General features: G+C 39.1%; 1 protein-coding gene across 2 annotated transcripts in view; it reads left to right on the top strand.

Moving 5' to 3' along the window:
- The window catches only part of OSBPL11 (oxysterol binding protein like 11), a 37,635-nt gene that overhangs the window by 4,703 nt on the left and 10,631 nt on the right, over positions 1-22,301 (top strand). The window contains exons 1-8 of one of the 2 annotated variants that reach the window (XM_053948221.1): positions 9,114-9,185; positions 10,009-10,077; positions 11,141-11,316; positions 12,097-12,176; positions 12,924-13,106; positions 15,815-16,016; positions 19,807-19,952; positions 21,913-22,053. In XM_053948221.1, the coding sequence (XP_053804196.1) occupies positions 9,142-9,185; positions 10,009-10,077; positions 11,141-11,316; positions 12,097-12,176; positions 12,924-13,106; positions 15,815-16,016; positions 19,807-19,952; positions 21,913-22,053 (1,041 nt within the window). In that variant the 5' untranslated portion in view covers positions 9,114-9,141. Of the gene's footprint in view, positions 1-9,113; positions 9,186-10,008; positions 10,078-11,140; positions 11,317-12,096; positions 12,177-12,923; positions 13,107-15,814; positions 16,017-19,806; positions 19,953-21,912; positions 22,054-22,301 lie in introns of those variants that run through there. The other variant, XM_053948220.1, reaches the window with a different exon arrangement.

Below are 22,301 nucleotides of genomic sequence, written 5' to 3'. Positions count from 1 at the left end.
TGGAACCAGCTTGGTAGAAACAGATACAGGAGGTGATGGCAGCTCAGTGTTCAACAACATTTGCAGACCTCTCCCTTGCTGGTCCTGTGTTCCTGTCTGGGAATCAAATCCTTGCTTAGGCTGCAGTAGGGTGGTGTGTGCTGACCTAATCAACTGGCTCCTGAGAGCAGGCCAGAATTTAAGCTATGCTCCTTGTTGCTTGCTAAGCAGAAGAAATGTCCCAAACCGTCATGAAAATGTTAGTGTCATCCTGGGACAGTTCTCTATAACACTGTTACCCCTAGTGCTTCCTTTTTATTACCCATCTGCTTTGTTCTGCTTTTTCTTTTTGCATTGCTTGAAATTCTTTGGGATTCTAGGTGGAATGTGTGTATATTTGCTGGAATCAATAACTGTAGCTCCCTTTTTTATGGTGCACAACAGCAGAGGGAGAGAGGCTGTAATGTTGTGGTGTCACTCCCAGATGGGAGGTCTAGCAAGGAGGTGTTTTGATTTTCCCCTGCTCTTGCAGCTCACTTCCTCAGTATCCCACCGTTGTAAGAACCTGCTGGCATTGTCACATTGAGGTGCCAGCTCCCAAGGGAGATGATGTTTGTACTGGCATCCTCTGGGTTGGCTCTGATGCCAAGCCTGTGTCGAAGTGAGTCCTTACCTTCCTTGCTTCTGTTTCTGGTGATGCGTGGAGATACCTCAGCACTGCGGGACCTTCAGAAAGCCAATGCTGCTCACTTTCTGACTTGCTGCTGGTCTTTTGAGGTGTGGCTTGGAGTACTGAAGAGATGATTTTCTCAAGTGGTTGCTGTGAAATTCAGAATTTATTTCTGCAATTTTGTGTATTCCTTTTTATTACTAAAACTCAGAATAGGAGTGCTGTCACATTTGTTTGATATGCTGGAGGGAACTGGCTGAAAAACCTGGTGCCTGAATTTTTTTATCCTCATTTGACTCTTTGCTTAAAGAGTATATCGTGCTTCTAACACTAATTTAGAAATTCTGCACTTCACATAATTTGCTCATTAGAATAGACAAGAAGCTCATATTTAAAATGATGCTCCAGTTACATCCATCTCAGGATGCATTCTATGTCATTAAAATATTAAGGTCATCTTTTACCTAACTGATTTTACAGTTGCTAAAGCCTCAGGCACTTCTCAAAAGGCAGGTGAGCCCTTCATGTTCACACATGTATTTAAACTTGGAAAATTGGCGTTGGAGCAGATGTGTCATAAATTAAGAGAAGTAAATCTTGGTGTGAGGGGTAGTCAGTGGATCTATTTGGGGAAACAGGTTTGGGTAATTTAGGCAGGAGCTTCACGTTGACTGATGTTCTAGTAGGGAATGTGAGCCCAATTCCTGAGCCAGGTGACAAGGTCTGGGTTTCCTTCTCCAGCCCTGTGGCTCCTCAGTGAGTGACTGTCAAGAACACTGTCCCTCTCTTGCTTCTCAGAGTTTCTCCATGTTGGACAGACAGAGGTGCCACACATGGGAGCTGGTTCTGGCATCCAGTATACTTATGTTCATAGTGGGATGTTCACTTAGAGTTCAAATTAAGCTAAAATGAAGAAGCACCAATTTTTGGGTAGTGTCTAAATACCAAATCATTTGTGCTGTCCATGGAATAGATTTCTGCAGGAGTTAATGGCTGTTACAAATGTCTATCCATCACTAAGTGCAAAGAGTGTTTTTCAACTTCACCTTTTCTAATGTAATTATGTAGCACAAAGTTAATTAAGAGGAGTACAACATTAACATCCTGCTGTGCCACACACATTCTCTCCCCAGAGAGAAGATGGAAAACAAACTGCATGTGCCTGACCTGATCACATTGCTTAATGCAGCAGCAGAAAGCACCAGCTGCTGCTGTTACCTTATCCTGGGATGGTTCCTGTGCTGTACTCATCATACTGTGAAAATTAAAGCACAAGTGCAGAGATCCCTGTTTACTTACAGACCTTGCCTTGCCATGCCCTCTGATCACCTGCCAGCGCTGCTGAATTCTTGTAGGGGATCGCTGTCCGCTGGCAATGCTGCCAGACAACTTTCTTCTTAGGGTGCTTTCAAAGCTTGTACCTTTTCAGATTTTCTCTTCTGTGTGTTTAATGCTGAAATTGGAGGGGAGGGCAGGCTGAAGCTGGGTAGGAGTAATGCTGTTCTTTTGTGTGTGTTAAGCTGCCAATCTTGTATTTGACAGCCTGCTTTGGAGCTTTTTGCTGTGGGTAAGCATTTTTTCTTTTTTGCTTTTAGTTGTGAATTCCAGAGTTTTCAAGGAAGCTGGAAATCCTTGAAGTCTTGGTTAATGTTTAAGTATTTTCAAATTCGTTTCCCAAAGAACCTGTTTTGCACTGAGAAAGTTGGTTACTTTCATTGCATGGTGAGGTATCAGAAAGCAAGAGATCTGCTGGGCAGAATGGCAGGATGCTGAATAAAGGAGCTGGTTTCTGACCCTGGCTCTGACTTCATTTGTGGTAATAGTCATATATTATTTAAACTAGTTTTCCCTGGTGATCACTAACTGTGTTCCTCTTTTTCTTGGAGGACTGTTTTTGGAACAGTTGGCTCTGATTTTGCAAAACTTTTGCAGGGTCACAGTTGCAGCTGAAATCAGTGGAACCCATTATTTGAATGTACGAATAAAATAAAAATGGGACTGCATCTGTCTCAAAATTAGGCAGAAAATTCCTTGTACCTTAGTTCCCTATATCCAAATGGAACGATAATGTTTTTGTCCTCTAACTGTTCAGTACACAACTCCTTCATAAATATCCATAGCAAGCACAAGAAAATCATGAGGGAACTCATTATTAGAGCATGAATGCATAAATTAATAATACCTAATACTCATTGCACGAGGAAAAGGAGCACTTTTGAATAATTGCTTGTCTGGGAATCACCATTCCCTTCAAGCACCAAACAAGAAACTAGCCCTGCTCTCTTTATATATGGTCATAGTCATAGGTGGTTAATGTGTATGCTTTCTTATTTAGAGTTTAAATCTTCCTGGTGTCTTATGCCTCAATTTTAATGTAAGAGTAGTTTTGCTTAATTTCTCTGTGTTCAAGATTTATAGAATAATTTGGGTTGAGATGGGCCTCTGGGAAATCTCTAATCCTTCTGCTCAGAGCTTCAGAGTTAGAAGATGTCATTCAGTGCTGCTGAATTGCACCACTTTTAATTGTTTGCCAGCTAGACTTTAAACTACTGGCCATTGCTTCTTGAGTCTAGTGGTCCACAAAGGATTTTGCTTGCATTTATGAATATTTAGATAACAACAATTGACAGTAGGCTATTTAAGTATGTTCTTATTTACTTGAAAGGTGATAATAATTACTATCCTCAGTATTTAACGTGAAATGTTGCAAATAATATTTAAAAAATAATTACAAAGCAAGAGGCCCATCTGAGGTAGCTGACCAGTGTATTTACCTTCCATTTCAGTGTTTTATTGCTGCAGGGACCAGAATGGCAATGTGTAATTGTTAATATAATATTTTAAAAATAAATAGTCACAAATACTCAAATCTCAAAACTGCAAGGGCATATCTGGATATCTCTGGTAGGAAAAGAGCTGCTAGACTAGAAGGAGAGCAGAATGCCTTGGGATGGAACGTGTAGTAAGCTGAACCATGTTGGACTGTGCCAAAGAATGACTGAACAATACAGAGGTTTGCTCCACCAGTCTCTGTGGATAGTGCTTACCAGGATGCACTGCTTTCCCAGGTATCATAGGCAGCAGATTGTCCAAAACTGCAAAGATGCTCATCCATCAGTGTTTGCCTTGTATATATTTTATCAGTACTGCTCATTGGGCAGAGCAGCTTTAATTTGACTGCTTGAGCTTTTTGGAACTAGATTTTGAGAGTTTTGGGTTTTGTTCACAGTAATGTGTGAAACTGTGCATTATGGTGTGCTGATGTCAACTGGCAATGTAAATGGTAGCAAAGCTGCAGGCAACCTCTCCAGAGGCATTAAGGGCAGAGTTCAGACCTTTTGAGGTCCTCGTTTTTGTATGCTCCAGCTCTAAAATGATGTTGGCTAAATCTACAGTTTGTTTTCCACTGATAGCATTGCAGCAAAATCTGCTGGGTTGGCTACTGACTCTTGGGTGCAGCTTCAGTTCTGTTCTGCTGATGTAAATCCACAAATAAATTGTTCAAAAGTGGAGTTCTTGCTGACATAAGGTGTTCACCTGTGTGTGAGACAAATTGCTGAGCTGAATGTCATTGCAATTTTTTTCTAGGCAGATGTATTGTGAGAGCTAGAGAGCTCTGTAAATTATAAAGTAGTTAAATAATTTGTTTTATAGTCATTATGTGAGAACAGTTTTGCTACTTATTAATTAAATATTGTCTTTCTTCTTCTATTTGCTACACTGCAAAAGTATTATAGTAGTTTCATTTGTATGTAACTAACCTGTGCCATTAAAGCTGAAAAGAGGAGAATGGAATACAAATTTAGTTAAGATGGTTTTAAGAAACACCCTGTTAATTTGATTTATCATTCTCCTTGAGAAATAGTATTGATAGAACTTGATGTGCCAGAACAACTGTTGTGTTGAGAGCAAGGGTTGGTGAGGGTGGGCTGTGGAAGAGCCCCTCACCCCAAGGGTAGGGAGGCTGGGCTGCATTATGTTGGAATCAAGGACAGCTCATGGCTCATTTTGGCTCTGCCACATGTTTTCTTTGTGGCAACCCCGTGCTGCTCTTCCAATGCTTGTCTATACTCCCAAGGATTTACAGGAGTCCACGTGAAGAGAAGTTTTTATATCTAATGAGGGGGTGTGTGTTGTTGCATACTTGGAGCCAAGTGGTGTTCTGAAAGTATCCTCAGGATCTACTGTTGATGTTCTTATCATGGTGTTGGACCTCTTTTCCTTGCACTTGTTTTTGGTTTCTAAATTTATAACTGAGTAGTCAAACATATGAGCTGAAGAGCAGGAGCTCTGCTGCCAGTTCACAGCTGACTGTAGAGCACTGCTGGTGAGTTGCACAGCAAGGATTGTTTTTTTCCTTTCTTCCAAAAGCTGTTTGGAAAAGCAGAGGTAATTGATTGATGCTTCTGCCTTACCTTGTTGGGTGTACTGGGGAACCTGCTCCTACACCACAGAGCTGTGGAATTGGAGTGTGCTTAACCTGGTTGTGGTTTCTTGCAGTTTCAGAAGATATGCCCAAAGTGTTCACCACTGACATAGCTGTTAGGATTTTTTTTCCCCTTTCTCTTCTCCACTGCCTACCCCTCCGTGTAAGAAAAAGGGGGATCAGTGCACTGTAGATAAGCACTTTGCAGTGCCCAGTGAGGAAGAAGCAAGCCATTGCCGACAGTCAACCTGTGGGCAAATGGAGATGAACAAGTTCAGTGAAAATGGTCGCTGCTTTTTCCAAACTGTATAGTTGAAGTTACTCATTAGTTTGCACTGTTACAAGCCTCATTTCTTTATTTCCTTCTTTTTTATGCTTTGCCAGCTTTTAATATGAAGAAAGTCTTTCACCAGGGGTTTGCATCTTGCTGTGAGCTCAGTAGAAAAGAGCATTTTCCCTTGGCCAGGATCCAAAGCCACTGCCATAACAGTGGTCGTGGCAGTTCTGGAGGCTGGATCCCCCTTCTGGAGCCCTCCCTGACATCTTCATGGGCTCCAGACTCCTGGCCATCCTTCCTGCTGGCAGCAAATCCACACATACTCAGCTGCCACTTGAAGTCAGGCCTTACGCAAGTCGGTGGGGAAGCCTTTGGCTGCTGCGTTTGCTCTTCAGACAGCTGTTGGGTCTGCAGGGACTTGGCTGCTCAAAGCATCCCACGTGGTGCTGTCTAGGTCCCAGCAAAATTAAAATCATCTGAAGGGCAGTCTTGGAACTGTTCTGTAACTGCTTTCTTGAGATGAGTGTAATTTTTGTGCCACTGCTGTTTTGTTTTTTTTTTTTCTGTGGGGTTTTCATGGAAACCTACCCATGAGGGGTATGGAAAAAGGTTGGCAAAGCCTTTTGCATTGCTGTTGCTTCTCAGAGAAAATATTGGCCCAGGTGTGAGCCTGGGTGTCTTGGCAGAAGCTCCTGAAAGACGTCATTATGGGACTACTGTTCCTCAGTATCTGCGTGCAAAGCTCGGGTGCTGCATGTAAACAGGATACAGGGGAGTTTGGCCTCACTGTCACTGTCTTCTTTCTTCCCTAGGACAGGAGGCCACCCTGCAAGGCACTGACACCTGCTGCAACTTAGGAAAGGAGAAGTAAAACCAGAGAAGGATAAATAAGCTAACAGTGATCCTTTGTGAATCTTTTATTCCTATTATTTTTTTAGTAGCATGTAGATATGTAGAAATCTGGCTTGTGGTAAACATCTTTTATATAAGGGAGGGATAATTTTGTGGGAAGAATATGAACTGATGTGTAATTGTTCACAGACGTCTGTCATTTGCTTACATGGACAGTTTCAGCCCATCTCACAGTGTTTATAAACTAAAACATTGTGACAGTCAAGTTCAATGGTGTTCGGCATTTGGGAAAAAAAACCCCAGGTTTTAGGAGGTGGTGTATGTTGCTGGGCTAGAGTTCAGATGTTGTATGATGTGTTCTGCATAATTTTTTTCTGGATTATGATTTGTATAATACCCTCACTTAAAGTAGTCCAGCAAAAGTTAAAATAATTTTTTTTTCATGTCCTTAAGACTGTGATCTGTCTATTGCAACATTTCCTTTCTTTGACAGGACATGTGAATTTCAACAGAAATAGGGCCTTTAGGGATTGTTGACTCACGGTGCTGAGCTGTTGCTATTCCTCTGACAATCTGAGACTGTGGTGAGCATTTTAAATAGCAACAACAGCATCTTGGCTATGGAGAGACACACGTACCCATAGGTTCACGTATGTGCACGTAGGCAGCAGTGTGACTGCACAGGGATTCTGAAAATCAGGAAAGATCCCAAGGAAGCCAGCCCTCACTGTCAGTCTTGTGTTGGTCAGTGTTTTGTGTAAAGTTCGCTTTTGAAATCTGTTTTCTAGAAGTCAAAAACCCCTATGTTGGAAATTCTGGAGGCTTTTGAAGTAGACTGGTGACTTTGAGACAGGTTTTGCCAGCACTGTTTCCAATGAAACAACAGTAGGGGCTTACTCATATTTTATGAACTGTGGTTATCTGTGAGCAGAGCCAGTGCTTGAACCTCTTGTTCTCAAAGTCTACCATTTTACAAGCTTTCTGTATTGCTCTGTAGAGCTTGGCTGTCAGTTCCATAGTAGTGAAATATTACTGGGTTTTCTTTGGGTTGGATGTGCTTTTGTATTTTTTTTTAATGTTTACTGCCTTACATCACTGCTTTAGTAACACCAAATATCTTGGTTTAACTCTTGCTGTGGAGACACTAACCTTAAAATTTCTTGAAGAAATGCTTTAGTTACAATCCCTGGCCTTGTTCATAAATAATACTGAGAATGTTTTTCTGTATTCATACATGCAGAAGAAGATTAGGAGGTAAACTCTAGTTCTGTCATGGGTTTATATATAGTTATAGAGTTTTACGTTTTTGTGAATTGCAATTTGCAGAGTGGGTTTAGATTTCTTTAGTGTATGTAATTTTCACTTATTTAAAAATAAGTCTTAGTTCAAATGTTGAAATATTAGTTCTCTGTCACTTTCTCAGACTTCCATGGGGCAGTGTTTTCAAAGCCTTTCAGCTGAGCCCTCCAGGACTGATGAGGTTAGAGATATAAATTATTGGAGAGGAGGCATTTGGAGCTGTTTGGGTCCAGACAAAGTGAAAATCCAAGTGGAAAGGAACATGCAGATGATGGCAAAATGTGATGGCAATTTGATGTGGAATTACATCACCAGAAGAGCTGCACTCTCTTCTCCAGTGTGTTTTTCTGCATGACAAAGTCAGCTTTTTATCTGTCACACCCAAAAAAAAAAAAAACCCAGAAGTCAAATGATTTTAATCAAAGGCTATTTAATTTACCCTTGTCAGATGAATGGACTTCCATAGGTCATACACATAGTCCTGCTGTATTCTCTGCAGTCTGAACTTACCTTTCTGATTTTCCTTGGCTTCTGTTAAAGGTATCTGTGATTTAGGCACATCAGTTAATGGGGGTGCAGTGGCTGTAGCCCAAATGTGCAGGGCTATGTACAGTGTGTCACTGAAAAGCAAGGGTGTAGCTTGCATTCACTAGAGCTGAAAAACAATTAGCTGTGACTAGGGACAATTTTCAGATGAGTGAAACCCAAGCTCATGCATTTTTATGACTATGCAATCTCATATTTTTCAGCTAAATTAAGACAGTGAGCAAGTCTAAACTGTACTTCCCTTGTATGCCAATAATAACAAATGAGAGGCGTCTGCAGAGGATGAGTTTGATTATGTCTCCTTTAGCTTCTCTGTACATTTAAAATATACGACACCCTCTGCTCTCCTGGGTTTTATTTTTATCTGTAGTACCACTTAATGAGCTATTAGAAATTAAATTCCTAGATAGTCCTGCTGGCTGCTCTCCATTGCAGGATATTACTGCAATACTGATTGCTGCTGTAATAGCTAGGACACATTTTTTTGCTTTTAAAAGTAACATTTAAAATCAACGCTTGTTTTTTTTTTTTTTTTTCTTCAAAAAATGTATATTCTTGTATCTCTTGGCTTGTGTTGTATCACTGAATGGCAGTGATTTACTCTGTGGCTGTTTTCATTAGTGTCACCCTAAATGACTTCATTTAAGATGAAACAGTGTAACATGTTATATTTATCAAAATGTCAGATTTCTAATTAATCTGCTGTCTATAAATGAGGTGTAGACAGCAGCTTCAGCTGTTACTTAGAATTTAACCCAGTACTTAGCCCAGTTATCTTTACAGCCAAAACAAACTAAGGGAGATGATCCCTTGGCTCTCAGTCCTGTTTTCCCCACTTTTCCCCTTTTGCTGACAGGGGGCTACTTTGTCCATTTAACAACCAAGAGAGGTTGCTGCTGCTCCAATGGACTCTGAATAATTTCATTTAATCTTCAACCTACTACAACCTACAGAATTTTTAATTTAAAAATTAAACAAGATTAGAAACAAATTTATTTTGGAGAAGAAAATAGTGTCTGATATTTGAATCATTATTTCAATTCTTCTTTGTAATAATAGGAACTTTTTTCTCATGCTGGACCTGAATTGTCTATGAAGAGTGTGTTCTTCAGTGTGGGGTTATGCCCCACTGTGAGGTGAGGGCATTCAGGTGGCACTTCTAGATTTATGGGAACATACAACATAAAGTGGGTCTTTAAACTGTTGTCTTAAAGTGAGTAATTTGTAGCCATGGTACTTGTAAGCCTTGTGTACCACAACTGATTTTCAGAAATGGCAATATATTTTGCCTATAATGATATTAAGTCTAGATGCCAAGAGCCTTTGGTGGATTCTCATTTTTGGTGGATGTTGCAAGTCGAATCTTCAAAGGAGAAACTACTGGATTTTCCTGCCAGGCCAGAGGAGGAGATGTTTTGGCTTCTGGTTTAGGTTTCAGAATGTGTTGTGTTCTGTAGAACATCTGTTCAGGAGCATGACTGTGCAGGGGAAGGGTGCTGGACACAAGGGATTAATAACACCACACTGATGTAGGAGTAGCTACAGACTGTTTAGGCTGGTGGCTGCAATCCAGGGGTTTGTTAATAAATTAGTGAAAATTAATTTTGTTCAGGAGTCCAGAAGTGCAAAATTTGTTTTAAAGAGAGAGCAGGAACCAGAAACAACATGGATACAAAGTCTTTAATTACCTGAAAGTTGTAAAAATGTGTCTAGTAGTGCCTGTTGAATTGTTACAGCTAAATATGGTTGGAAATTATTTGGAATTCAGTAAGTCTGGTTAAATTGTCATAAGAAACTATTTTAGGAACAAGGCTGGAAAATCTTTAAGGAGTAGCATTATTAAATTGATAGTGCCATTCTAAAAATGAAAATAAAATTAATCTCCTGAGAATAAAGATGGTCAGAAGGATCTGAAATATGTTTGGTATTGTCTGATTGCTTTTCTCTCTTTTTTGGCAGTGATCACATGGAAAACATTTGTGGCTACTTAATGAAATACACCAATCTTGTCACTGGCTGGCAATATCGGTAAGTCTTTTATGGTGCTTTTTAGTTAATGTTGATGTCTGCAGCATCCAAATGAACATGTTTTAGATTTTTTTAAATAATACTTTGATTTCCCTTTTTCTAGTAGGCAAACTATGCAAGAACCTTATGCTTTTCTCAGTATAGATTAAGCTAATGTGTAGATGAATAATATTTGTATTAAGACATGAATATAAAAAAGGCATAGGCAATATAAAGCAGGTAACTCATTGACTCATAACTTTGCTTGTATGTGTAAAAAGCATTGGGTTTTTTCTCCTTTTTATTAAAAAAGATTGTCTTTGTGTTTTCTGCTGAGTCTTCACTTTTGTGCCAAATTATGTTATCACTTAAAAAAATAAGACTTCATTACTGTAAATTCAAACTCAAGCAGGCTTTTTCCTTTCCCCAGGATGTCATCTTCCCTGGAATAACTTGCTTTTCTGTGTCAGGTGAATTTCTCTGGTTGGGTTTCTTGTTTAATGCTGTTCCTAGAGCAGCACAGTGCAACCAAATTAATGTTGGAAAAACAAGTCCTTAGTGTACCACACTGTGCCACCTGTGCTGCCCCTGGCATGGAGTGACTCATGTCAATATATTCAGCATTAAACTCAAGTGAAAGTTGAAGCACAATGTCCAGTTCCATTAAAAAAAAAAATCTGGAATTGCTTCAGTTTCATGGTTTTGCATCTCAACTCCTTTGTATCTGGGGCTGTTTTAATGTATGTAGTTTAAGGATTTATTAAGCCCTAAAGATTCAGAATATAGTTTTTGATTCCCAAAATCTTGTGATAATGTTCTTCTGTGGGCATGTTTTTCTGTTGTGCGATCTCTGCACTCTAAGAAAAAAAAAAGCCGAGAAATTAATTTCTGTGCCATTCTGGGGACATAATTCACATGTTTAGGGTTTTCCTGACTCAAGCCTTTTAGTCCCAATCCCATCTGTGCAAACTTGTAATGAGAGTATTGACTTCTCCCAGTGCCACCACCTGCACAAAAAAAAAAAAAAAAAGAAAAGGAAAAAAAGCTGGTTTTATTTAATGTATTTCCTTTGTTATCCTTGAAGGTATTTTGTGTTAAACAATGATGCTGGCCTGCTGGAGTATTTTGTGAATGAGCAGTCTAGATTTCTGAAGCCCAGAGGTACCCTGCAGCTGGCTGGAGCTGTCATTTCACCCAGTGATGAAGACTCTCACACCTTCACAGTTAATGCTGCCAGCGGGGAGCAGTATAAATTAAGAGGTAGGACCTGGATTCTTGGGCAGGGGATCCTTCCACTAGAGGACAGTCCTGGCTCTCACCTGGGGCTGCTTGGCTGGGCTTGGCTGCAGGGCCAAAGCAAGAGAACCTGGTTGGCAAAGTGCTGCCATGAAAATTATGTGCAAAACTTCCATCCCATTGTTCAGCTAGAAATGGTCTGTGTTTATGGATAGTTCCATAATGTTTGGGTTTGATGAGCTTCAGGAGACTTCATATGTGTAGAATGGGGTTTAATCTTCATGTGTACTGTCCTTAAATTGTACTGATTCAAAGTTTTCTAAATCATTGTAGGTAGCAATACTGTGGTGATGCTCACAGAGAATTTAATTATTCAGTTTGTGAGCCACCTTATGGTGGTTATAAAAGCCCATTCTCTGATTTTTTTAGGCTGCAGAAATCTAGGCTAACAACTTTGAATATTTCTTCCCTTGAGGACTTGCTGCAATTTTCTAATTTGGAGTACCTTACTTTTATTCCAGGAAAATGTTTCATGTTGTTAGATTACAATATCTGTGAGGGCACTTATGGTTTGTTGATATTTTAAAACTAATTTCATAACACTAAAAATAGCATAAAGAAAAAAGAAAGTATATACTATATATGTTGATCTTGACTTAACATTATAGTTACTACAGTTAAATGAGTTTTAGATTAAAAATAAATTACTTTGCACTTTGTCATTTTTAGGAATTAAGCAGTTGTTTTTGCCCGTACTTTGAAGTGTCTTCATTTAACAGAATCCTTTTGGTTTGCTTTTACTAGCTACAGACGCTAAAGAGCGGCAGCACTGGGTTAGCAGGCTACAGATATGCACACAGCATCACACAGAAGCTATTGGAAAGGTATGACTGATGCTCTCATGGGCAAAAATCTGCCTGGTGGTAGAAGTAGTTGCAAATACAATTTCAGTGTTATTGAAGCCCTTCCATTTTGGGAATGTTACTTTTGTTGTCTTTTTTTTTTTTTTAACCCCTTACTTTTTTTTCTAAAAACCACTGAGCAGCCCACAGATAAATTTAGTGTGAATTCCCATGTTTGAGAAAAAAGTCTTCCACACTGTATCTGAGTACTGTTATTTCTATTTGCTAACCATGTGGTGGGTATGTGTTTAGTGTATTTTATAGAACCACCTGATTGCCATAACACCTGTTCTGATACTTGAATAAAATCTTGCTTTTAAGTTACAATCAGCATCTTATGGCTGGTTTTGTTGTAAGAGATAAGTTGAACTAATAGCTCTAAATGAAATTCCATTCTTTTAAATGTCAGCTCTATCCCTGCAGGATCTATTATGAGTCATTTTCTGGTGCTGTTGCAGATCAAGGACTGATCTTCAAGTCAGAGAAGTGATACTTACTGATCAATCTCATTTCACAGATTGTTCTTAATTAGTCTATAAAAGAGGACAGCTAGAAACAGTGGAAAATATTTATCAGTTGCTATTAATGCATTATTAGGGCTTTGCCATCTTTCCTTGCTCTATAAAAAATTTAAAATTAAACGGTTCTCCTGTATCTTTCACATTAGAACTTTTGCTGGTTATTAGGATTAATTGTAAATGTTTCTCAATATGCTTGTTTATTCACTAGAACAACCCTCCTCTGAAATCTCGCAGCTTCTCTCTTGCATCCCAAGGAAGTGCCAACTCTCCTGGTGTGCAGAGAAGACCCAGTCAAAATGCAGTTTCCTTCTTCAATGTTGGACATCACAGATTGCCAACGGGAAAAAGAGTTCCCATTATGCAGCCAGATCACCTTGTAGATGTTAGAGAGGTTTGTATGCTTTAAATTCCCTTAGAGTTTTTTGAGAGAGCTGTGGTGCTATTTGTAAGGTTGTGGAGAAGCCTGCTGTTCTTAGTTGGATATATTGTCAGTAGCATGTCCTAAGCTATTATTGCACAGCTGTGTGAGGATAAGTAACTTGTCTTGGCTAATTGTAGAAGTACATGGTGTATATTTGGTGATTTTTGTACTCTGAAGCAGTATCCTGATGCTGAAGGTAGAACCATGTTCTGATCTTTGCAAGTCCTAGCACTACAAGTGACAAGGGAATAGCCTTTAGGGATATAATGTCACATACTATGATACTATTGTATGCTTTTCTTCCCTTGTCAAGCTATAGAAGAACTGACAAGCTGTGCTTGTATCTCTTGTGACTAAGGAGAAGTTGGTCATGATTGATATTTCAGAATGCTAATACCATTTTCTGGTATGCTGATTCATTTTGACAAATTGTCTAGGGATGGGTGTGACTGAACAGAGAGCAATTCAGATGCCTGTTGGTTTTTTTTTTTTTTCACTATATGTTCAGATGTAATGTATTTTAGGAGACAAATCCAGAAATAATTACCTTTCCATCTTGACTGACAGAACAGACTACTGGTTGATTTTAACTTGTGAATATATCCGGGGTGGATCTTGCCTATCTAAAGATAATGCATTGCAAACCTGTAAGCACCTTAGTGGTGGTATTGATGTTAATAAGTATTGTAATGTGAACTGTAATTAGTGTGGTCTGATACATTTCTGAGCAAAAATTAATTTCTGATGGAGGGCTTTTTAATTTAGCAAATAAAGATACAGGAAGCATGAATAGCTAGAAATTGAACTTAGACAACTTGGAATAGAAGAGTGCTGTATAATGTGAGCCTCATTAACCTAAAAATATGTGCCTGAGCACTGTGGTAAGTTTTCCAGTAACTGGGTGTTGCAGATACTTTCACTGGTATGGCATGCTGTCATTGTGCCTTGATTTACATCAGCTATTGAGGTGTAATTATTCAGAAGTTTACACAAGGTGACTGCCTCTTTAAACCTGTGAGTCTGTGAATCTTTCTCCACAGCAGACTGTCCTTGCAGATGGGTAATTGCTGCCATCCTGTTTTTATCCTCTTAGAGCAGTAAAGTCTCCTATAGTGCTAATGCACAGACGTGTAAAGTGCTGCTAGGTACTCAGGAAAATAAAAATGTTTCAAAAATGGCTTTTTCACCTTTTGAATTTTCCAACACCATTATGGCATGCAAAATTTCAGGGAGGAAAGAGTGTGTGTGTGAGCTGGAGCACTGAAGCAGTGGCTTGTATCCTGTAACTGAGATAAAGTGGAATGATTTTTCTTGTCATTGTGAAGAGCACAGGAAGCTATTCATGCTCTCTTGATTGCTGTTGAGTTCGGTGGCACAGCATGATTACTTATCAGCTTAAAAACTTTAGACTTGTACAGATGAAGAATTCTCAGTAGTGCTGACTCTTCTGAGTGTTAGTTTGCTTGCCTTCTTTAAGCTAAAGTGCTGTTGGATACAATGCCTACTTTTTTGTAGATATGATTAAAATACTGAAGGGCAGGTATGTGCCTGTTACCCCTGAGCATAGTACAGCTTGAACACTTAGAAATTAATTTTGAAAACCTATGGGAAGAGCAAGTTCTTTCAAAGAATCTGGTATGTTGTGACCTTCTTTAATTTTCCCATGAGTTGCACTATACCCGAGTCTCCCTTGGCAGTCCCTTTCCCTTTAACTGCCCCTTGTTCTTGGCTGAATATGTGTCGTGATACTGATGCGGTTACTGTGCAAAGCAGGAGGTTTAAGAAGATCTTTCTGCTAACTTGCACTAAATACAGGTGTCTGTGTGTTTGCAAAGTGAAAACAATAGCCTGTGTATTTTTCCAAGATTTTGAATTTTTACTCACTGTGCTTTTTTTCTCCTGACACTTTTTTTTTCCCAGAGCTGAGTGTATAATTAAGAAAAACCTTAAGACCATTCAAAGTGTGTCCTTTGAAAGGGAAAATGAGTCTATTTGAACTTCATAGCTAAGCATAGCATGGCTTGTCCTATTGTCTGGCCTGATCCTGGAATGAAGTGCTTGGGGCTTACCACATGGTGAATTACTAACAGTGAAGGTCACCAGAAGGATTGTGGTGATTTGTCAAATAATTATCTGTGTGGTTTTTGTGGGAGTTTCTTTTTAAGCCAGCAAACTTTTTCAAAGTTGGAAAAAAACTGCACACAAAGGCTTTTATCACACTTGTGACTGGGGAAAAATGAGACACATGTTGTGATAGCAGCTGTGTGTTTGCATAGGCAAGGCTATCTGTAACTAATTGTTTTAGTAGCTTTCTGCCCTGTTGCTCTTGGTATATGCTAAGGCTGACTCTGCACAGTTAACACCACTTTTAAGGAGCCAGTGCTTTGTAAATTCACACCTTTGAATGCTATGGAGCCAAGCCCTTAAAAGTTCCAAAGATCATATACTGTGAACTTGGATGAATACATGTTCCTTAAGTTTTGCATAAAATCTTAAAAGCAGTTGCTGGAAGGGATTGCAGGTAGTAGTAGTGAAAAAAAAAAAAGTCAGATACTGCTAGGATTAGGAATTAAATAGTTTTTATTGTCCCAAAACCATTTGAGATCCTCTGTGTGCACAGGTGGACAGGTATCACACAACACTTCTACCACCTGATAAGTGATTGTTTTGTTTGACAGATGATGTCTCAGGCTGAGGGCCAGCAGAGAGACTTGATCAGGAGCATAGAATGCCTTCCTGCCTCTGGTCACCTTACATCCTTGGATCAAGACCTATTGATGCTCAAAGCAACGTCCATGGCAACCATGAACTGCTTAAATGACTGTTTCCATATTCTCCAGTTACAACATGCTTCTCAACAAAAGGGATCCTTACCAGCAGGTGGGTATAGGTGCTCACTGAGAGCAGAACTCTGTAACAAATACAAATCCCTTCCTTGCAAAAATGTTCGTTCCACTAACACGTGGGCAAAGGAAACTGCTGACTGTCTGGTTTCTTGTGAATTTTTCCAGACCCTAACTTGTCCTGGGTGGGACTCTGTGTGCATGTTGAATATATATTTTTTAATCATTTATTCTATCAGGAAGTCTGTGGCAGCAGCTGCATAAACGTAACATCTAATTGCTGTACAACATCTCACAACAGAATAAACTACGTAAGGCACCTCAACACAAAGGCTGTCTTTGGGATATAATTTTAATAGTGGAGGGGGAATTTTATGGCATTGCAGATTCTGGGACATACAGTGTCCTCTACATCTCTGCCAAAACTTATGTTTTTTTAATTCTTTTTTTTGCACATTGAATACCTATTGTTATTATTTACATGTGTGTAGCTTCCATTTCCAGTTAAGCATTAAAATACAAAACTCTAAATTTGCACTGATTGTTACTAATACTTTTTAAATATCAGTATTCTTGTTTTGAGTTACTACCTTAGTTTAAACCATGGTCTAAGGACAAGTGTTATATTCTATTCTGAGGCCAGAATGGACTTGTAAGTAAATGAAAATTGCTTGAAGGTCGGGAAAAACAGAAAATCTCTTCTAATAAACAACTGACTACCCCAACAAACAAACAAACAAAAAGCCCCCAAACCCTACTGCTCATGGGTGTGGAATATGTGCAGTCACAGGCAGCAAACAAAAATGTTGCCATGTCTGCACAATTGATCACTTCTATGCAAATAAGAGCTTAGTGGAATTGTTCTACCCGACTCATGTGCAGTGTATGGAATTGAATGTGGTCGTGGTTGTTTGTAAATTCTTCTGCATCTTATTGTGCCTTTTTTCATGTATTTATTCTGTGGGTTTTTGTGAGGTTTATAGGATTTTTTTAGGTTTATAGGACACACATAAATTCTCTCCCCTTATCTATCCCATATTCCTCTCATATTTATGGTGCCTGCTATGCCTGGGCATATTATTTCTGAGCTGTAATTAATTTAGCTTCCAAGATGAAAAAAATATTATACAAAAGTATTAAAACTATGTAAAAAGTGCTTGTGATTCTGAAATCACCAGAGGCATTAAAAGAGAATATATAAATAGATTGAATTAAATTTTTGCTATATTTCAGTTCAAAATTTCATTTTAAACACAAAAAACTAGATGGCAACTCTTGAGATATTTGTCTGAACTCTGAAGTTATGCTGAAAGAACTCTTCCCATTCTCTGTGATTTTTTTTGACTGTTGATGCATAACTGTGGGAGATAGACATCAGAAGTAATTTTGTTTTGGCATTTTCACATATGCACTACTGAGGTGATTTTTTGACTTGTATCTGGGGACATAAGTAGGGTCCAATGAGCACCACTGTAATAACTTAAAAAGATAGTTTTGGTTTGGGGTTTTTTTTGACAAGTGATGTAGGTTTTTAATTTTTTTAAACCATGCAGGGAAAAGCTTTAATTCACTGGCTGCTATTCAGCTGGTATCTGCCTGTTATGGCTGAATCTAAAAATACTGCTTGAACATGTCCAAATCTTGAAGATTTCCAGTGATATCCTGGGGAGATGGATGGAGAAGAGAGGATCAGCAGATTGGATGATGCATTACTGGGGCCAGGGTTAAAAAGAGAAAGTTAAAAGAATGCATGTGTCTTTCTGCAGCCTTCCATCTGCCCCCTGCTGTGGCCTTTCTTGAGAGACTGTAATACATTTATTCCTTTCAAGGATTGCCAAGAACTTTTTAAAATTGTATATTTTTAAATCAGTTTAGCTTAGATTTCTCCTCTTGACTAAGGAGGGATACTTCTGGTTCGACTGGTGGAGCCAGGCTTAAAAACCAAGGATAAGAAATACTTCAAGAGTGCCAGTTTGCTATAGATTGTTATATGACCAAAAAAAACCCTGAACAAACAAACAAAAAAAAGAAAACAATCAGAAGACTGAAAATACTTCCCCAACTCATCAAGGTGTATTCTGAATCACAAACTTAAAGATGAACAAGAAAGTTCCACCTATTAGCTTTTGTGCAACAACAATTTGCAGCTCTTGAAGAAAAATGTAGGAAGTGAAAACTCAATAGGTCTGCACTGTGCCAGAGGGGAAGTGCTGACAACTGTTTAAAAAGAAATTGGTGAAGACTGTAGGGGAGGAGGATGTCACAAGTAAGGAAAATTGCTGTGCCTATGCAAAATAGCTGAGAGCAGATTTGTATATGCTTTTTCAGTGGAAGAGAAGTCTTAAAGTGGTATGTTGTCCATTCAGAGGGAATAAGGCACAGCTGGTAGCTCAAATCTTTCAAAAATACCCTCTTAACAGCAAAAATGAAACAGAAAATGGAATAAATAAGGTTATTTTAGGTGTAGCTGATAGAAAATATTAAAGGGAAGCTGTTGGGTAAATTCAAGCTAATACAGAGGCAGAGATTGTGGATTAAATGCAGCCTAGAACATGCAGTTAGAGATTAGTGTGTTGAAAGTTACAGCTTAGAAAGCAGATGTCATGGAGAGGTTTTTAAGATAAGTAAAACATTTTCAAAAAGGTGTGATAGCAACATTCTGAATATCTTATTTTTTAACTTCTTTGAAACTTCTGTTTAAATAGCTTTAATTTAGTGTGATCAGGAATTCTTGTTTCTTATGATGTAGTGGATTAATGAGTAATGGATGATGAAAATAAGCTACCTGGCTGTGGAAAAGTTGCCTTGCCTCAAATAGCAAAGCTGGACTTTCCCCCTGTATTTTCCTGGTGGAAATGCTGCTGTTTATCTGAATTGAGCTTACTCTGCCTGTTTTGGTTGAGGATGTGACCTAGTTGCAGGTGACAGGGGTCTGGAAATAAAGGATTGTGTATCATGTGGGAAGAGACAACAGACGCCATAGTATAGGTGTCTTAGTATAGCACAGGGAGCTGCTATCTGGTGGTAGAAATTCAGGTTTCCTAATAATTTCTGTATTTACAACCCAGCCAAGATGGTTTGTCAGTTTGTGTGTTCTTCAGTAAAAACTGATTGGAATCACCTGTACATTTACTGCCCTTTGAAAAAGAATGGAACATTTGTATTATTAATGAGGAACCTGACCCGTTCTGATAAATTAACTGGGAGTAACCAGAGATGCTGGAATCATCAGGTGGGTAATAGCTTTCCAAACCCTGTGTTTTTTTTTTTTTTTTTTTTTTTTTTGGTTTGTTTTTGTTTTGTTTTTTTGTTGGTTTTTTTTTTTTTTTTTTGACAGCTATTATTTATTCAACAGTGTGTGCCTGCCTTCTCTGCAGCTGGGAAAAGACAAGTACTCTCTCCAGAGAAAACAGTGGCAATAAAACTTCTGCTTTATGTCTTTTTAGTTTAGAACAGAGCTGGGTTTTGGAAGCTGATAAGTGGAGAGCTGTTTTTAATTTTGGTAACAGCTAAAGAAAAGTGTAAGGGCTGCTTTATATTCCCATGATACTGGGCTCCTCCTGTAGTATCTGATTACACCTTTCATGACACCAACTAGTTTCTCCAGTGCAAGTTGCATGTATTACAGCTCGCCAATCCCAGTGTTTGTGCTAATGATCACTGAAGGTGGTGTCTCATTGCACCACCTTTGTTTAGTGGCTGCTGGAGGCATTGGCTGCAGGAGGAATTGGCTTATTCCACAAGAAATAGTTCTTTTGTTGGAAACGGCTGCTTACTGACCTTGTAGAGGATGAGCAAGCTTCAGCGCAAACTTTCCTTTGCTTCAGGAACGACAATCAGTTGGTTGGAACCGAAGATCTCCCTGGCAAACCACTTCAAAAATGGAGCAGCTCAGAATTTCCCAGCAGAGATAAACAAGCCAGCATCTGTCAGAGAAGAGCAGTCCATAGCAGAGCCCTGCCAGCTAACAAGGGTAAGGTAATGTGACATCCCATTTCTGTGGGGAATTATTCAGAGGAATACCTGTAAATGTTTCAATCATGTTATGTGGAAGTGATTTAATGACAGTTATTCTCATAGTTAGTTGTGTAGGAGGAGGAGTGAGGACAGTTGCAGTAAGTGAAACTCTCTACCTTGTTTATTCAACAAATTTTTGCTGCTTTATGTAGCTTGCTATCAAGTGGAGGGAGCCAATTGGGGTGGTAATGCAAGGCAATGAAATAGGGTTTTTGCACTTCATTATTTATTTGTTTTAGATAAAATACAAGGGAATACTGCCTTAATGAAATTCGTGACACTCTCAAAATAGGCCCAAGAAGAACTGCCTAAGCAGACAAAAGACAAAATTGCTGGTCTTCAGCTATTACATTTTCCTTTCTTTTCTAGGTCTTGTTGCATCTGTTGTTCTTAATCTGAGCAACTCTCTTCATTTGACTGTAGGGTGGCTTAATGTATTTGAAATACAGTTACAGTCTGTATCATTTTCAGCTACAGTCGGTATCATTATAACTGACAAAATGGATTTGAATTGCAAAACACTGAAGTAAAAAACCAGCAGGGATTATGGAGAAGAACATGTTTTCCTAACTAAGCTAGAAAATCATAATTACATCCTCTTTATGCTAGTTGGTTTCACACAGTTGTTTGGCTGAGACTGTGTAACTGTGAAAAGATAATGTGCTGTTTTATGTCTCTGCAATAGCACTCGGCTGTCTTAGAGCAAAATCGAAATGGAAAGGATTTTTTTCAATTGCTCTAGTTTATAGATTTTTAAATGGGTCAGAATAGTTACTATTAAGTTAAAAAAGGATGAAACAAAACTAGGAGCTTTCAACTAAACCACTTCATTCCTTCCTTTCAGTAATTAAGCTAGTCACAATTTAAGTACTTAATGTATCTGACGTATGACAGGTGTTATCACTCCCCATAGGTATTTTCAACTGCCTTATTTCTGAGAGCAGAACAGCTTAGCATTCTTGGAAAGGAGTCATCTGTGTGATACTGCACTTGTCATCAGGATTTGAGCCCTGTGTGAGGGCTTGGCCCCTGGTTTTGGTGTTTGAGTGTTGATAAATCTGCCTTGACCCAGGGCAGCTGCTCCAGGACGAAGGCTTTGCTTAGGCAAAGGCATATTGCTGCTTTCCCGTGGCATTCCCTCTGCATTTGCCTCCCTCCAGCTGTTTGTCCCAGGAGGATGCAGCTCAGAGCCCTAGGATCCCTCCTGCCTGAAGTGTTTGGCTTTCTGCTTGTGCTGTGGTGGTTGTTAAAACAGTGCAGATGTAATTTCTAGTCTGTCTGCTCTAGTTATACAGACACGGGCACCTGCAGTTTGTGTATGTGTGGGGTTTTGTTATTTTATTGAAACTACTCCAAGCTACTTTTTTTCTTTCACTGTTACATATTTGCACTCACTGCAACCTCATAATGCTTATGAAGCACAGCTTGTAGATACCAGGCATGATGGTAGTCATGAACTCAGAATTGCAGTCTGATGCAGCCCTTGGAGCAGTGACAGCAACACTGGAAAGGCTGAAGTAGTGTGGAGGTGAAGGGGGATATTGAGGTGGTTGGAATTGCTGCTAGCTTTTGGTTTGCTCTTTCCGTGTACGTGTTCCATGCTTGACATTCTGTGAACTCACAAAACTTACAGGAATTTCTTTAAAGCTTTTTCTTTTTTTTTCCATGACCCATATGAGAGAGGGTGAGAAATTTGAGCCTGAATCTTCCAGATGGAATCTGCACTGAGTTATCTTCATATCCATTCAAATTCTTCAGCTGTTGTTTATCTTGAGAGTAGATTCCATTGTGTAGCTCTCTGCAGGGGTTTATTTAGCCTTTTTTCATACACAGGCAATTAAATAAAATATGAAGTCCTTTTTGAATACTGTCTGACCAGTTACATCTTTGAGCAAAGTTTATGGCTCTTATTCCAGGAACCTGAAGAAATAAATCCAGATGAGGAGCTGGAAGATATCTGTGATGATAAAGAAGATGACCTAGGAGCAGTGGAAGAGCAGCGCAGTGTTATCTTGCATCTTTTGTCTCAGCTGAAACTTGGCATGGACTTAACAAGAGTAAGTAACTGAAGTGTGAAGGTTGGCTGCAGTAAAAGTGAAGTATCATTTAAAACTCAACCCCTGTAATGAACAGTATTGAGTTTAGTATGAAATTGTGGCCAATAGCAACATCAGGTCCCAATATCTGATGTCCCAGATTGAGGCTGGTTTAGGTGAAATGTGCTGACTCTGTCTTTTCTATTACCTTCTCCTTGTGTTTTCTACTGTGTTCTTGTTGCCTTTCCTGTAATGGCCTATCTTCTTTC

The sequence above is a fragment of the Vidua chalybeata genome, chromosome 7 (assembly GCF_026979565.1).
Source record: "Vidua chalybeata isolate OUT-0048 chromosome 7, bVidCha1 merged haplotype, whole genome shotgun sequence".
Classification (NCBI taxonomy): Eukaryota; Metazoa; Chordata; class Aves; order Passeriformes; family Viduidae; genus Vidua; species Vidua chalybeata.
This window is presented reverse-complemented; position numbering and strand designations above follow the sequence as displayed.